General features: G+C 43.5%; 1 protein-coding gene across 8 annotated transcripts in view; it reads left to right on the top strand.

The window, feature by feature from the left end:
* ANKS6 (ankyrin repeat and sterile alpha motif domain containing 6) overlaps positions 1-16,622 on the top strand; it is a 78,516-nt gene that overhangs the window by 34,973 nt on the left and 26,921 nt on the right. For 7 of the 8 annotated variants that reach the window (XR_012157401.1, XR_012157400.1, XR_012157399.1 and 4 more), the window contains 2 exons: positions 8,875-9,067; positions 12,004-12,120. Coding sequence is in view for 2 of the 8 variants with exons in the window: in XM_073332462.1 (XP_073188563.1) it covers positions 8,875-9,067; positions 12,004-12,120 (310 nt within the window). In the remaining 6 variants the exon portion in view is untranslated. Of the gene's footprint in view, positions 1-8,874; positions 9,068-12,003; positions 12,121-14,654; positions 14,826-16,622 lie in introns of all 8 variants that reach the window. The other variant, XR_012157402.1, reaches the window with a different exon arrangement.

The raw sequence follows: 16,622 nt of genomic DNA, 5'->3' as shown, positions 1-16,622 counted from the left end.
TAATTGTGGCAAACAATTCTGATGACCTTTTGCGATACTATTACGAGTCAGAGCCACAATTCAGCAAAGTACTTAAGCACATACCAAAATTTAAACACATCAGTGGGACTGTTGATGTACCTTACTGAACAGGGGCCTTGGTGAAAAGAAGGAATCCAGATTAAACCCTATTATGTCCGGTGATCTTGTTACAGTTGTTTCACACTGCTTTCACTCTAGTGACTTCAAGACAGTTTTTCTTAATTTACACCAGTCTGTGATCAGGATCAGGTCCAGTATTCTTAGATTTTGGTAAAGTTTTTGATGTGGTCCTGCCTGAGAATCTAATGGAAAAGTTAGAATATTTTTTTGCAACAAATTCCAGGGAATGGATACAAATTGACTGATAGACCATTAGTGGAGAGAGAGAGAGAGAGAGAATATGCATGTCATTTTGCAGGGATTACTTTAGCACTCAGTATTGTATTAATATTATTATAATTGATCTAGAGCAAGGTTTCTCAACTTCAGGGCTTTGGAGCTGTGCTCCGGCTCCGCTCCAGCTCCAGCTCCAGGCAAAAACCTGCAGCTCCACTGCTCCGGAGCTGCTTCGCACTCCAGCTCCAGGCTCCGCTCCAAAGCCCTGCTCAACTTCTCCTCTGCTACCCCCAAACCACTATTTTTTTTCTTCTGTGATTGTATAAACAAGAATCTTTTATGCAGTTTCAGCTAAAAAGGCCAAAAATGCTGTAATAGGAACAGGACTGCATTTGTGATTTGTGTAACTGTAATAATAGCTGTAACATTGTCTGGCAACCATATGTCTGATAGTTTTTTGAGAGTATGTCAATGAGGATCCCAATGTAGGTGCACATGTGGCTCATGCACAAGTCTTTTGAATAGCAGTGTCTATTGAGGCTATGCATGCGCCCTGTGCCTCCTTGTGGTTTTGTGCAAGAGTATAAAGGATGGAGCTGCCACAACCTTCCCTCAGTTCCCTCTTGGTAGCAGGCAAGGAATCCGGTGAGTGTCTGAACCACTGCCCTTTTCAGAGCTTTATAACCTTTGTTTTATTCTCAAATCTACTGTGAGAAGAGCACTGTCCTCCCCCTTAATCTGTACTTAGGGTCCTACCAAATTCATGGCCATGAAAAACGTGTCACAGACTATGAAATCTAGTCTCCCCCGTGAAATCTGGTCTTTTGGGTGCTTTTACCCTATACTATTCAGATTTCATGGGGGAGACAAGCGTTTCTCAAACTGGGGGCCGCGACCCCAAAGGAGGTTGTGGGGGGAGGAGGGGATTGCAAGTTTACTGTATGGGGGTCGCCATATTGCCACCATTACTTCTGCACTGCCTTCAGAGAACGGTGGCTGCTGGGCAGACACCCAGCTCTGAAGGCAGTGCCTCACCAGAAGCAGTGCAGAAGTGAGGGTGGCAATACCATACCATGCCACCCTTCTGTGCTGCTGCCTTCACAGCTGGGTGGCTGGAGAGTGGCAGCTGCTGGCCAGTGTCCCAGCTCTGAAGGCAGCAGCACAGAGGTAAGGGTGGCAGCACTATACCATGTTATCCTTACTTCTGCACTGCTGCTGGCAGGGGCGCTGCCTTCAGAGCTGGGCTCCTGGCCAGCAGCTGCTGCTCTCCGGTGGCCCAGCTCTGAATACAGCGCCACCACCAGCAGTAAGGCTGGCAATACTGCAACCCCTCCACAATAACCTTGCGACCCTCCCACATCCCTATTTTGGGTTAGGACCCCTATAGTTACAACAGTGAAATTTTAGATTTAAATATATGAAATCATGAAATTTACGATTTTTAAAGTCCTATAACCATGAAATTGACCAAAATAGTGAATTTGGTAGAGCCCTATCTATACTTGATTGCTATTGGCATTAAAAAATTAATCTAAATTAATCTGACTACTCCCTTGTCCAGCGAAGTGAGGCATTTTGCGCCAACCACCTTCTGGACTCTAAACTGTCTGGATTCAAACCTTGTCCATCCTACGATGGCCTTATCCCCCAGACCGATGGACACACTTGATGCCTTTTATGCCTGTCACAGGTACTCAGTTTGCTGGTCTATCTCCTTGAGGACCCATAAGTCAAGGGACGTTTGTCTCAAGCTATACCTATTGAAGAAGTCCAAGAGGGTCCCTTTGGATCTGGAGGCAGTAACTGCAAAGCCAGAACTGAAGAAGTCACCTGGTGCCCCCTCAAGCAGGCACCATGCTCCGGGATCCAGTAGTGAGAAGAAGACACCCAAGAGGGTGCTGAGAACACTGGGACTGGCTACCTCAGTGCCAATGGCCTCAATTCCACCAACCTTAGAACCAGCAGTCTCAACACTGGCAGCCTTGACATCGACCCAGATACCAAAGGATCCAGCACCTACGGTCCCCACACTTCAGCCCTTACCACCCAAGAGACAAGCCAATATGTAGTATAAAGATTGCTTCAAACATCAAGCTGGTTCTTCCTGAAGGAAGCATACCAAACAAAACTACTCAAAGTATTTTGCCACCCTAAGGGCAGGGGATGCAGGCCAGACCACAAGTGCTGTGCAGGAGTGATGACACTGAAGATGACATCGGTACTGGTGATCAAGCCAATCACAGCCTCAAGATTCATGACACTTGAAGAATCAACAACACCTCCCAAGGCCTGCTGCACATTGAGACCTTGGTGGCATAGGTATCATCAGTACTGGGGCTGTACATCCCACATCACCACCGTTTGAGGAGGTATATTCCTCATTCCCTTCATCAAGCTATTCATTTTTGCCAGTGTCAAATATGGAATCAGGAAGTGACCCCAGAAGGAGACCAGAGGTCAAGGCTCCGCCTCAAGCCTGATGTGAATGGCAGTAGACTGCCAACTGCAACTGGACCAGTATCCATATGCCACCCTGGCCATTTTGGTCTTACTGGGAAACATCGTCACATGAGTCCTGGAGCAGATCCCCTTTCCACGCTTAAAAAAAGTGAAGGAGTTCTCACTCACTAGTGGTATTGTTTGTTAATGAGGCCTCCCACATCAGAGAGAGACTGGGATCAACCGTAACCAACAACAGAGGGACAACAGGAACCCCAGACCTTACCCAAGGAATCAGACAAGGCAGTGACACTGGTGTCCACTTCAGTGACTGATGATTTCATGGTATTCCATGATCCCCTGACCATGGAGACCCTGGGCATTGAAACCACAGTGATACAGTAAAAGTCCCACAACCTCATTGACATCTTGAACTCTATGACAATGGCCAATATCACCCTTTCCATCAGCAAGGGTATACTCAAGCTGGTGAAGGGGCTTTGGCAGACTTTCTGCCACATCCAAATGGGTGGAAAAGAATATCAAATATCTCAATAGGGCTTTGAACACTTCTATGCCCATCCATACCCAGGGTCCCTGGTGGTGTCAGCAGTGCAAGAGAAGTCCAAAACTAGAAAGGGCACCCTGAAGGACAAGGACACTAAGACACTGGACTTCTTCGGACACAAGGCATACTCCTTGACCTCATTACAATTTCACATGGTGAACTGTCAGGCCCTGTTTGAAAAGTATAACTTTCTCACATGGGTGAAAGTGACTCCCTTCCTATCCAAGTTCCCACAGGAGTATAGGGAGAAACTGAAGGAGGTTATAAAAGAGGGCCAGAAGTTCATTAGAACAGCATTGCAAGTGGCTATGAATGCATCCAGTGCTGCTGCTAGATCAGTGGTCATGGCCATAACCATTATATGGGCTTGAAGTGTCTAGTGTCCCCAAAGAGGTCCAATCCACTATAGACTATAGAGGGGATAGAGCTCTGGAGCTCTTCAGCAGCCTCACTGATGAAGTGCGCCATTCACCTAAGGACTCAAGGGCCAAGCTAAGATCCCTGGGGATCTATACCGCAGCCCCTACCACAAGGCCCATAAATACCAGAACCAACAAAGGCAGTGAACACTGACCTACTCTCAAGAGTGACAGCATCCATCATTCCATCCCTTAAGGCTAAGGACTGGTTTGTGACTTTTGACTTACAGGACTTATAAGTCCACATAGACGTCTGTCCAGCCCACAGGATGTACCTCAGAGTCACTGCCACCAGTCATTTGACTTTTCACAAGGACAAGGTGAAACCAGATTCTAGGTTCATCACCACGGGGTCTTTGATTGAGATGGAATTCTATACATTGATTTACCTGTTTTCTTCCTGAAACCTCACTGTGCACTGGGAGAGAAGAAGTTACATACTCTGGATGTTTTCAGAGCCTTACTCTATTACATCAACGGGACCATGCTGTTCAGATGTTTCCCCAGTTATTTCTAGTGTGGCGAGGCACCTCCTTCACTCATCGGGCTCAGCTTTTCCCCTTTGCACATGCGGGGACCTGGTGTAAATCAGTCCTACTCCAGAGAGTTTTTATTCCTCATGGGGGTGGTTATTTTCTGATACTACAAGTTGGGCCACAGGGTAGGCCCAAGCAGTACTCTTCAGCCAAACAAAAAAAAAAACAAATTCATAACACGAAAAGGGAATACCTTTCTCTTCTCCCTCTCTAGGCTGTTGCCCTGTTATACTGGCTTCTGGGTGCCAGTTCTTCCCCACACAGCAGTTAGCTTGGTTGCTGCCCCTACAGGGAGTAGAGGAGCCTTCCACCCAGGAGAAGCCTTTTCTCCCTGTTGCCACTACCCTTGCTGCATCTTGTCTCTCCTCTCTCTCTCTCTCTCACAAGAAAGAGGGGGTTTTAAATGTCACAGACAGCCATTCATTGGACTCAGGTGTCCCTAGTTGACCTGAGGTATTCTCTTTTCAGCTCATAGAGAAAAGGGCCTTTACCATTCTGTTGCTGATACACCTGCCTTCCACCACTCTCTCCTAGCTGTCCAGCCTGACTTTGTCACACTGGGGATGGCCGGCGATTCCATAAGTCAGACCATCTCATCACAAAGAGTATCTATGTTGATAAAACAGTGCATCTCGCTTTGTTACCACTGGTTGGTCTAGACCTATAGAATGCTAAGGGTCACTCCACTAGAGCTCAAGCAACATCCTCCACCTGCTTCTGATATGTATTGCTATCTGAAATCTGCAAGACAGTGATGTAGAGTAACCCACTGACCTTGCTGAACATGATGCATTGGACTTAGATGCTAGGTCAGTTGCTAAGTTTGGGGGAGCAGTACTGATGTTACTATTTGACTAGTGAAGCTGAAACTCCTCAGTCCCACCATCTGATGAGGATACTGCTTGCCAGCCACTTACAGTGTGATCCTCACTGACACACACTGGAATAATAAAGAATGGTACTTTACCCTATAGTAACTGTAGTTCTTTGAGAGTTGTTGGAATTGTGGGATCCACAACTCCCCTCTTTTGAAGCCCATAGCACACATGGGCTTTGAATTGCAAGGAGGAAACTCACAGAAGGTTGCAGCCACTCCACCATATGTTCCCTCACATGGGAAAATGAGGAGAGACAGGCGCATGTGTGGCCCCAGCTGACGCTGCTATTCAAAAGACACCCCTGTTGCACACATTAAGTGCATGTGCCCCTACCGTCGGATTCAAAATCTTGAAGAACCTCAACTACTTAGGGTAAGTAACCATTCTAGGTTGAAAAAAAAGGGCTCTGACAGTTTTACATATTATAAAAATGAAGCTCGTCTGTATTTCTCACAGAACTACTCAGGGCCCAACTTGAGGGTCACAGCCCCAAATCTGAGAATGACTAGTGTAGGAGGTGTAGTGATTTTACGTTGATCAAGGTTGCAGGCAGTGTCAAACTAGAAGAGATTAGAAAAGCCGCGCAGAAAGGAAAGCAATTGAAGAATAACCTACAGGACTAAGGATTAGAGAACTGAGCATAAATCACTGAGATTGTAATTAATTTAGGTAAATGCAGACAATGCACTTGAAGAAAAAAACCCTCTGAAGAACAAAATGACAGATAATAGGATAGAAAGAGGTAATACAGAGAAGGATTTGGGGATTCAATTTGAGAGAAAAAATTAGATATGGGCTTGGAGCTGCTGCTGCAAAAAAGCAAATATCCTATTAGACCAGCGGTGGGCAAACTTTTTGGCCCGAGGGCCGCATTGGGGTTGCGCAACTGTATGGAGGGCCAGGTAGGGAAGGCTGTGCCTCCCCAAACAGCCTGGTACCTGCCACCTATCCACCCCCTCCCACTTCCCACCCCCCTCAGAAACCCCGACCCATTCAATCCTTCCTGCTTCTTGACCCTTGACCGCCCCCTCCCAGGACCTCCACCCCAACTGCCCGGGGACCCCACCCGCATCCAACTCCCCCTGCTCCCTGTCCCCTGACTGCCTCCCCCCACCCAGAACTTCCGTCCCATCCAACCACCCCCTGCTCCCTGTCCCCTGACTGCCCTGGGGACCCCCTGCCCCTTATCCAACACCCCCGCTCCCCGCCCCTTTACCATGCTGGAGCCAGCCACCCTGCCGAGCTGCCTGGCAGGAGCAGCAGGCCAGAGTGCTGGCAGCACGTCGAGCTGAGGCTGTGGGGGAGGGGCCGGGGGCCAGCCTCCCCGACCAGGAGCTCAAGGACCGGGCAGGATGGTCCCACGGGCCGTAGTTTGCCCACCTCTGTATTAGACTATGTAAATCATGGCTGTTTGACATGCAGGACTAAGGAGGTAATAATATTAATAAGTAATAATACAATTTCCAAAGGACCAGGGAGCAAATTTGTCCCTGCATAAATTCCAAGATGTGCTGGTGGCTAGCTCAGGCTAGGGTGGCCTAAGAGCTTCACTAACTTACAACCCTATAGCAATGACCTATATGAGCTTCTGCAAAGATACAGAATCACTAGGATATTATGTCTTATGTGTGCCTTATAGCCCCCTTGCATCAGTCTAACTAGCATAAAGGGGCCTTAAGACAACTGTGAATCTAGGAGTCCAGGGGAAAGTCATCTAGATTCCTTGGGCCCATATATAATGCAAACTTTAAACTAGGTGGTGCATGGCTTCAGAGTAATTTGTAAGATGAGGTGTAATGGCTCCGTTTGGCAGGGTCTGTTCAGAAACATGTATGCTCACATTCATCATCCATGCCATTTTTCCATTTCCATGCTGTCATATATTTAATAAATATATGTGAAATGAATATATACAGAACAGTTTGTCACTTGCCCTAGTGTTATATAATCATATAAATACTAAGGATGTAGTGAAAAACTTCACACATCATGGCTCCAGTTCAGCAAAGCACTTAAACACATCTCTGACTTCTAAACTTTTAATGAAGTCCTATTGATGGTGTGACCAGGATTCCAGGGGAGCCAACTGAGGTCACTCAATTAGGGTGAACTGCAAAGAACATGGCAGACAATCCCCAAAGACGGTGGATATTCCAAGACTTAGATTTACCAAGCTAGCACAAAACAGCTTCTATAATACCTCACTGGTTACCCAGAAGCCAACAACACAGTTCCCTGAAAGCAACCCAGCCTTAGGCCTCCACCCAGAAACCAAGTCAAATATGATGAGGATTACTGAAAATCTTATTAATCATATAAGAAAGTTCAACCAATCCCAAAGATTTGGACACATTATCTCCCAGGTTAATGAATATTTCAGATCTTACCCAGATACACACTTACAGCCAATTCTTATTATCTAAACTAAAATTTATTAAAAAAGAAAAAAGAGTACTGATTAAAAGATCAATATACATACAGACATGAGTACAGTTCTTGAGATTAGATTCATAGGAGAGATGGTGAGCCATGTAGTTGCAAAGAGTTCTTTCAGAAATAGTCCATAGGTTATAGTCCAATGCCCATATTCAGAGTGATCCAGGTGAGACCGGAGATCTCAATCTTATGACTTAAGCTTTCCCTGCATGAAGCGTCAAGCAGATCTGAGATAAAAAGGATTGGGACCCAAGGCATCTTTATACAGTTGGATAAGCTCGGAGTGCTTATCTTTATACAGTTTGACAGCTCGGAGTGCTTCAGCGAACAATAGGCAATTATGGGGACTTTTGAATAGATCAATTTCCTAAGCATCTCTGGTAATTATCCACACAGATTAACATAAGGCAATTTATCCATTCGACAGTCTATCACAAACTTTAAAGAGACATATAAACAATGACATCATTTCATCTGAGATTAATCTATATGTTAATATTCCCTTTTGATCTTTGAATCAACAGCTATAGTGACAGACAGGAAGTGTCTGTTTACATGGCGAGCATTAAAAAATATATGAGTACACCCATACAATTAGTATCACCTCTAATTTCTAACAATATAGGTTTGTATTTCAAAGTTCTAGCCTATCTACCATGGAGTGGCCTTAATTACCATTTACATACCGTTCTAACATCTCTCTAATGGCTGACTCTGGGTCAATTATCCTGCAGGATGCTTAATCCTTTCTGGCCATACATCGTACTTTGTATAAGATTTGTTGCAATTGTATAACAGTGGTAGCAACAATGATTTGCATGGTCAGATTTTAATTAGATAACGTCAGAGATGGTCAATCAGATGATCTTAAGTATGTTGTTGAATCAGGGCCTAAATTATGTTTTTAAATCAGTAGTGTTTTAGTTAAATCTGTGAATGAAAAACTTGTATCCAAAGTTAAGATAATGTTATCCTTTATAAACAGTTATTTAAATGAACATTTACATCTCTTTTTGTTTGGAGTGGGGAATTACTGCTTTATTCTAGTCCTGAGAGATTAACAAATATCCTTTCCTTTTGGGGTGATATTTTCAGTTGGTATGAATCAGTGTAGCTCCATTGACTTCAATAAGCACAATCTTAAAGATCTGTTTAAGTGCTTTGCTAAATTGCGACCTTAATTAAAATAATTAATTGAAGGTAGTTTTAGTTAACAAAAACATTTCTATTTTTAACTGTAGCAGAAACTGGAGATGAACAAAAGACCTCCATCTGGGACCTCATCTACATCTAAAAGCACATCACCAACTCTCACACCATCCCCGTCTCCATCCCCATCCCCTAAGGTTCACAATGCGGAGTCCTCTCTCTCTTCCTTTCACAGACAAGCCAAGAGCAATGGTGGCTCCAGCAGTGGAACTATTACTGATGAAGGTGCGTGGATCACTATTGTCAAGAAAATAAAGTTTTAGAAGCCATAATGATACTGGTTTTGTGTATGAGGGGAAAAAATGAGTCTTGTTTCCTTTTTAGAAATTTAAAAGTATTCTGTTTCTAACAGTTTAAGATTGGCAGCTCCTTAACTCTTAACTCTTCAGCTGCTCCATCCCCCAAAGCCTTTGAGTCCCATCCACATGGAAGAGTTTCTTTGGTGTGTGATGGGCAGGACTGATCATGTAGCAGCGCTACTCTGCCCCACATCCTCTATTATGAATCCTCTTTTCTACAGTTTGCACAGTGTAATTTGAGCGTAGCAAGTGCCTTTTTGATTACGTTCCAAATGGAACTGAAATGGATATGGTTCTTTTTATTGAACAAATTCATTTAAACGCTACATTATCTTATGACAGTTTGGGTTGATGATGTCAGCAGGTACTAATAATCTTTAATTAGAGCAGTGCATTATTTTTATTTTATTGATTTATTATTCTTTGAGAGAGTGAGGGGTTTTAAAAAAATGTTTAGGACTTTCCCAGTTAGATTACAACTTTTTAAGTTGAAATTTTGGGCCTAAGCTATTGTCCTGATAAAAATTACCCTGTTACGCTGTTGAAAATAGAAAATAGTTGATTTTGATATTTCTGGAAATTGGATTGTTAATATATGAGTCCTCTTAGAATTTTAGGTAACACATCCTTAAATGTTTTGTATCATTTCTGTTGATGCACTGTATTCATTTTGAGAAAGTCAGGACTGATTCTACTTTCACATATTCTAATTTTATTTTGGTGGTTTAATTCCATTTACTTTAGGGAGTGACTTCCAATTTATATTAGCATAAAGGGGAGCAGAATTTGCCTCACTAACTGTTCTTGTACTGCAGACTGGCTGTTATAGAGAGGACCTACTAATGGAGGAAATCTTTTCATATTTTAGTTCATGCAATTTTAAGGGGACGGCTTAGTAGTGTAAAAATTTTAGGTTTCCAATAACCTAGAGACAAAAGACTCATAGACTTTAAGGTCAGATGGAACAATCATGATCATCTAATCTGACTTCCTGCACATTGAAAGCCACAGAACCTCACTCACCCACTCCTGTAATAGGATTGCCAGGCATCTGGTTTTCGACCAGAACACCCAGTCAAAAAGGGACCCTGGCGGCTCCGGTCAGTACTGCTGACTGGACTGTTAAAAGTCCAGTCGTCGGTGCAGTGGGGCTAAGGCAGGCTCTTTGCCTGCCCTGGCTCCGCATGGCTCCCTGAAGCAGTGACATGTCCTCTGGCTCCTAGGCACAGGGGCAGCCAGGGAGGCTCCTCATGCAGTCCCTGCCCTGAGCGCTGGCTCTGCAGCTCCCATTGCCCGAGAACCACGGCCAATCGGAGCTGCGGGGGCAGCGCCTGCAGGCGAGGGCAGCACACAGAGCCTCCCTGGCTAGCCCTGTGCTTAGGAGCCAGAGGACATGTCGCCGCTTAAGAGAGTGCCTCGGGCAAGCGCCACCCGGAGCCCACCTCGCACCTGAACCCTTTCCCCAGCCCTGAGCCCCCTCCCATACCCCAATCGCCTGCCCCATCCCTGAACCCCCTCTCGCACCCAAACTCCCTCCCAGAGCCTGCACCCTACACTTCCTTCTATACCCCTACCTCAGCCCTGAGCCCCCTCCTGCACCCCAAACCCCTCATCCTCAGCCCCATACTAGAGCCCAGAGCCCCAGTCAGAGCCCTCACCTCCTCCGCCCCACACTCCAACCCCCTGCCCCTGCCCTGAGCCCCCTCCTACACTCTGAACCCCTCCGACTCAGCCCAGAGCCCCCTCCTGCACCCCGATCCCCCTGCCCCAGCCCAGAGCCCCCTGTTGCACCCTGAGCCCACTGCCCCAGCCTGGAGCCCCTTTCCACACTCTGAACCCCTCAGCTCCGCCCAGAGCCCTCTCCTGTACCTGAAACCCCTCATCCCCAGCCCCATACCAGAGTCCGTACCCTCAGCCGGAGCCTTAACCCCCCCCCCGCTCCCCAACCTCCTGCCCCAGCCCTGAGCCCCCTCCCGCACCCTGAACCTCTCATTTCTTGCCCCACTGTGGAGCTCAGCCCCCAGCCAGAGCCCGCACCCCTGCCCCAACCCCGAACCCTTCTTGGCTTCACCCCCTCAGCCCAGAGTCCCCTTCTGCACCCCAAACCCCTCATCCCTGGCCCCACCCCAGGGCCCGCACCCTCGGCCGGAGCCCTCACCCCTTCCCATACCCCTGCCCCAACCCGGTGAAAATGAGCGAGTGAGCAAGACTGGGGGAGAGCAAGCGATGGAGGAAGTGAGTGAGCGGCAGTGGGGCCTCGGAGAAGGAGCAGGGCCAGGGCGGGGTAGGGAGTGGGGCAAGAGCGTACATGTTTTTGCAATGAGAAAGTTGGCAGCCCTATCCTGTAATGGACCCTGACCACATTTTGAACACTGACTGACAGGTTAACCACATCCCTGAAAGCCTTAGAACCAGCTGAAACTCTTCAAATCTGGCATCCAAACTGCTCCCCCTACAAAATCGTGGAACTGTGTCACAATCCCAGACTTGATGCTTCTGTGCTACAGTAAAATATGTTCACAGTAGGTCTACTCTGAGATTGAGGATTAAGGCTCTATGGCTACACCAATAGTGCTGTGGCACTATAAACTTCCTCACCTCTAATGACATAAGGGTTCAGAGACCCTATGGCAATGCCAGAGCCGCAGTGCTGAGCTTACTCAGTAGTAGTGCACACACACTCAGAAGCCCTATGATAAGTAAAATGAATAAACTAAAAAAATAATAAATTCAAAGGGCTTGTTACAATACTTAAGATTTTCTTTATTTCACACAAAAAAGTAGGCAGTTGATTTGCACATATTCTTACAATATAGTTATGGTGAGCATAGTGTTTAAAAGATTTGTGTGGTTTCTTTTTAGGCAACCAGTTGGTGGACCATCAAAAACCTGTCCACAGTTTGAGAACCTCTGACATAGAGAATCATGAAAGAAGAAACCATGTGAGAGTAAAAGGAGTTTGTGAAAACTTGGAGAAAGGTAATCTCTCCCGTGCAGAATGTCATTGATGGGGCTTTAAATCTGAGCACAGTAGAAGTATTAGTAGATAGATCCCTCAGAGCCCTCTTTCTCTCCAGTGACATAACTGATAAAGTTATACATTATTATCAACAAACAAGTTCTGGTGAAAAAGGGCTAGAGAGCACAATATCTTCTGTGAAAGCCCAAAATCCAGATATTTCAGGATTGTTCAGAGAAATGAGAGAACTAGTTAAGGAACTGAGGAAAAAAGGGATATAAAATACAAATGGGGTTTCCTAATTTACCTTATCTTCTCCTGTAAGAATAAAACCTTTAGATTTTACTGCTGACCACTGTTAAGCGTTCACAATCAGTTTTACTGCTGACCACTGTAGTTCACAATCTGACCCTTTGCTTTTAAAGATCTAAGGATGTCTACACTAGACTTTTCCCTGGGATCAGTCTATGGTGTAGAACAAACATTTGTAGCCTGGATCAAACGTGTGAGCAGTGTCCTCACCAGCTTTTAGAAATATGTCAAGTATGTTGAATTAATTGGCAGTCAATTAACTTGAGGTAAAAGTGTCTAATGAAGATGAGCATTAAGATGAGGACTGCTTCCTGAGTTGTCCACAACCTTGAAGCACCCCTCATTTGTAAAGAAGGATGCTCCCAAGAGGGACTTAAAGGAGGAATCAGTCCTTCAAGATATCTTTTATTTTAGTTTGAGTTTTTGTAAAACTGAGAGGGATTTCATAACTGCTAAGGCCAGAAGGGACCATTGTGATCATCTAGTCTGACCTCTTGTATAACAAAGGGCCATAGATCTTTCCCAAAATAATTCCTAGAGCATAGAAAAACATGCACCCTAGATTTAAAAATTGTCAGTGATGGTGAATCCACCATGACCCTTAGTAAAATGTTCCAGTGATTAATTACCCTCACTGTCAAAAAATTACACCTTATTTCCAGTCTGAATTTCTCTAGCTTCAACTTCCAGCCATTGGATCATCTTATACATTTGTCTGCTAGATTGAAGAACCCATTATTAAATATTTGTTCTCCATGTAGATACTTGGAGAATGTAATCAAATGACCCCCTTATCCTTGCCTTTGTTAAGCTAAATAGATTGAGCTTTTTGAGATATAGCTATAAGGCATGTTTAATCATTCCTGTGGCTCTTCTGTGAACCCTCTCCAATTTATCAACATCCTTCTTGAATTGTGAGCACCAGAACTGGACACTGTATTCCAGCAGTAGTCACACCATAGCTAAATACAGAAGTAAAATAACCTCTCTAGTCTTACTTGAGATTCCCGTTTATGCCACTCAGGATCTCATTAACTCTTTTGCCACAGTGTCATATTAGAAGCTGATGCTGAGTTGATTATACACGATGACTCACAAATCTTTTCCAGAGTCATTGCTTCCCAGTATAGAGTTCCCCATCCTCTAAGTATGGCCTACATCTTTGTTCCTAGATGAATACATTTACATTTGGCCATATTAACATGCATATTGTTTCCTTGTGTCCAGTTTACCAAGTGATCCAGATTGCTGTTTATCAGTGACCTGTCATCTTATTATTTACCACTCCCCCAATTTTTGTGTCATCTGAAAACTTGATCAGTGATGAATTTATGTTTTCTTCCAGCTCGCTGATAAAAATGTTAAATAGTGTAGGGCCAAGAACCCATCTCTGCAGGACCCCACTAGAAACACACCCACTTAATGATTTTTCTCTGTTTACAGTTAAATTTTGAGAGCTATCAGTTAGCCAGTTTTTAAACCATTTAATGTGGGCCTTGTTAATTTTATATCATTCAATATTTTTCATCAAAATCTTGTTTGGTACCAAGTCAAACACCATACAGAAGTCTAAGTATAATATGTCAACACTGTTACCTTTGTCAACCAAACTTGTAATCTCATCACAAAAAGATATAGTTAGTTTGACAGGAACTATTTTCCATAAAGCCATTTTGATTATTATCCTCTTTTAATTCTTTATTAATCGAGTCCCACATCAGTTGCTCCTTTATCTTGCCTGAGATTGATATCAGGCTTACAAGTCTATGATTAACCAGGAAATCCTGTTTACTCATATTAAAAATTTGCACATTAGCTTTCTTCCAGTCTTCTGGAACTTCGCCAGTGCTCCAAGACTTTTTGAAAATCAATGTTAATCGTCCAACAAATTTCTGAGTCAGATCTTTTAAAACTCTTAGATGCAAGTTATCAGGACCTGCTAATTTAAAAATGTCTGACTTTAGTAGCTGTTGTTTAACATCCTCCAGAGATGTTAGTGGAATGGAAAGAATGTTATCATTACCATGTCATCTATTTTTTCCCCAAATATGGAACAGAAATCTTTACTGAAGATATTTGACTTTTCTGCATTATCACTGATAATTCTACCATTTCCAGCTAGTAACTGACCAATATCATTGTCAGGATTCTTTTTGTTCCTAATATATTTTAAAAACTCCTTATTGTCCTTAATTCTGCTGGCCATATATTTCTCCTTGTGTCTCTTTGCTTCCCTTATCAGCTTTCTACAGTTCCTAACTTCTGATTTATATACACTACTCTCAACTCCCCCTTTCAAGTCCTCTTTGGTGTGATTGTATTAATGGGGGAAAGAAAAAGATAGTTAAAAGTGGAAGAGGAAAATATAAAGAGAAAAATGTTTGTGAGAGGATTGCAAGTCTCATTATTTAAAGTAAGTCTGTAGGATCTCCAAGGGAAATGTTTTTACAATAATATTATTATTATTATTGTGTAATTCCATAATTTACATTTTTGTAATTTTCAGTTTGGTTGCTTATTTTACTTTGGCTTCTCAAAATAAATTGTCTTTTTTGGTAGAATGGCAGAAAGAAAGTATAAATCAGGTGAGGAGACGAAGCTACAGAAACTTCTAGGACAATATGTCCAGTCTAATATTAGCAGCGATGACTATTTGTAGAACTCTGTTGATATAGTTTAAATATTTAACTAAATTGTGATAAAATTTCAAAGTGTGTTTGAAAAAGATTTTTAGCTATCAAGGCCTCCAAGTTTTAATTTCTCTAGATCTTGCAAGGGAAACCCAAGCCCACAGATTGAAATTCAATAATCGGATTGTGCAGGTCTTTGTTGTGCAGGAGAAAGGGAAGAGCTGTTAGGAAGCCAGTTATGGCTTCTGTATTCTTAATCTGCCCCAACCCTTCACTTACTGGACCATATGCAAACTATGATTGACACCAATTGCACAAAGCAGCTCAGGTGTTGCAAAGAGATCAGAACTTGAACAGGGAATCTGGCCCCAAATATTTAAAAGCAGTTCCAAATAAGATTAGTGTACAGAAGGCAGCATTTTATCTAACAAAGCTGCATATTATGAGAATAAGAAATATGTTTATCTTGACTTTGAAACTTGATATTTTTAATTTTCAAACCGTCCTAAAACAACTTCAAAGGAGAGTCAGTCGTTTGGAATTATTAATGACTGATTTTTTCAAAAAATAGATTGTTACTATTTTTCTAAGAAGAACAAGCCCTTAAGCACTCAAGTTATTGGAGTTTAGAAATTTATTCTTGATGTGTGGAAAATTGATACTGTTTGAGTTATGCAACATATCTCACTTGCAGCACCATGACAGATATTTATTTATTTTTCTTCTGTCCAGCTAAGATATAATTCACTTATTTTTCTGAGGCTATTATACTACGTGTTCTGTTTTCTTCCCGTATTTTTGGCTAAAATACATTAGGCTATTTTTTATGTCATCTTTTAAAACTGAGACATAAAATAAGGAAAGGAAAATCTAAAAGACTTAGGTAAGAAAGTTCTTTGATGCTAAGGGATGCTCGAGGATTCTCTGTAGCCTGGTGAGTAAGTCATTCACCTTGGAGGTAGGAGATGTGGAGTCAAACTGCTCATCTGAGTCAGGCAGAGAGAAGATCTGAATCACATTTCCTGCACCTCCCAGGAGAGTGACTTAATCATCACACTGTAGAATCACTTACTCTGACCCAGTGAATAATTGTGTCTTTATACAAAGTGGAACAGCTTCAGGGGGAGAAATTGAGAGCAGTCCTCCCCAGAATAGCATATAACCTGGTAGTTAGGCTTCGCATCTGGGAGGAGGGAGATCTGAGTTTAAAAGTCCCTTCTGCAGAGTGGGGATGCTAACATGGGTTTCCCACATCCCAGGCAAGTACTTTAACCATGGGGCTAAAGATTATTGTGGATAGACAGACACACACACACACAGTTTTCTGAAGCTGATCAGACCTTTTCCAATTTGCTGACAAATACCAAAAACATTTTTTGAACAATACTGAATATTCAAGAACAGAAGTACCACAATTCTGGGCCAGACCAATGGTCCATCTTTCACACTATCCTGCTTCTCACAGTGATCAGTACCAGAGTTTCAGGGGAGTGTACAGAACAGGACGGTGGGAATAATCCAACCCGTGTTCCTCTTCCAGCTTTGGGTAGTCAGAGGTTTAGGGTTGTCTGATCATGGGG

The sequence above is a fragment of the Lepidochelys kempii genome, chromosome 2, assembly GCF_965140265.1.
Source record: "Lepidochelys kempii isolate rLepKem1 chromosome 2, rLepKem1.hap2, whole genome shotgun sequence".
NCBI lineage: Eukaryota > Metazoa > Chordata > Testudines > Cheloniidae > Lepidochelys > Lepidochelys kempii.
Note: the sequence above shows the minus strand (reverse complement) of the source record. Positions and strands in the feature narration are given on the sequence as shown.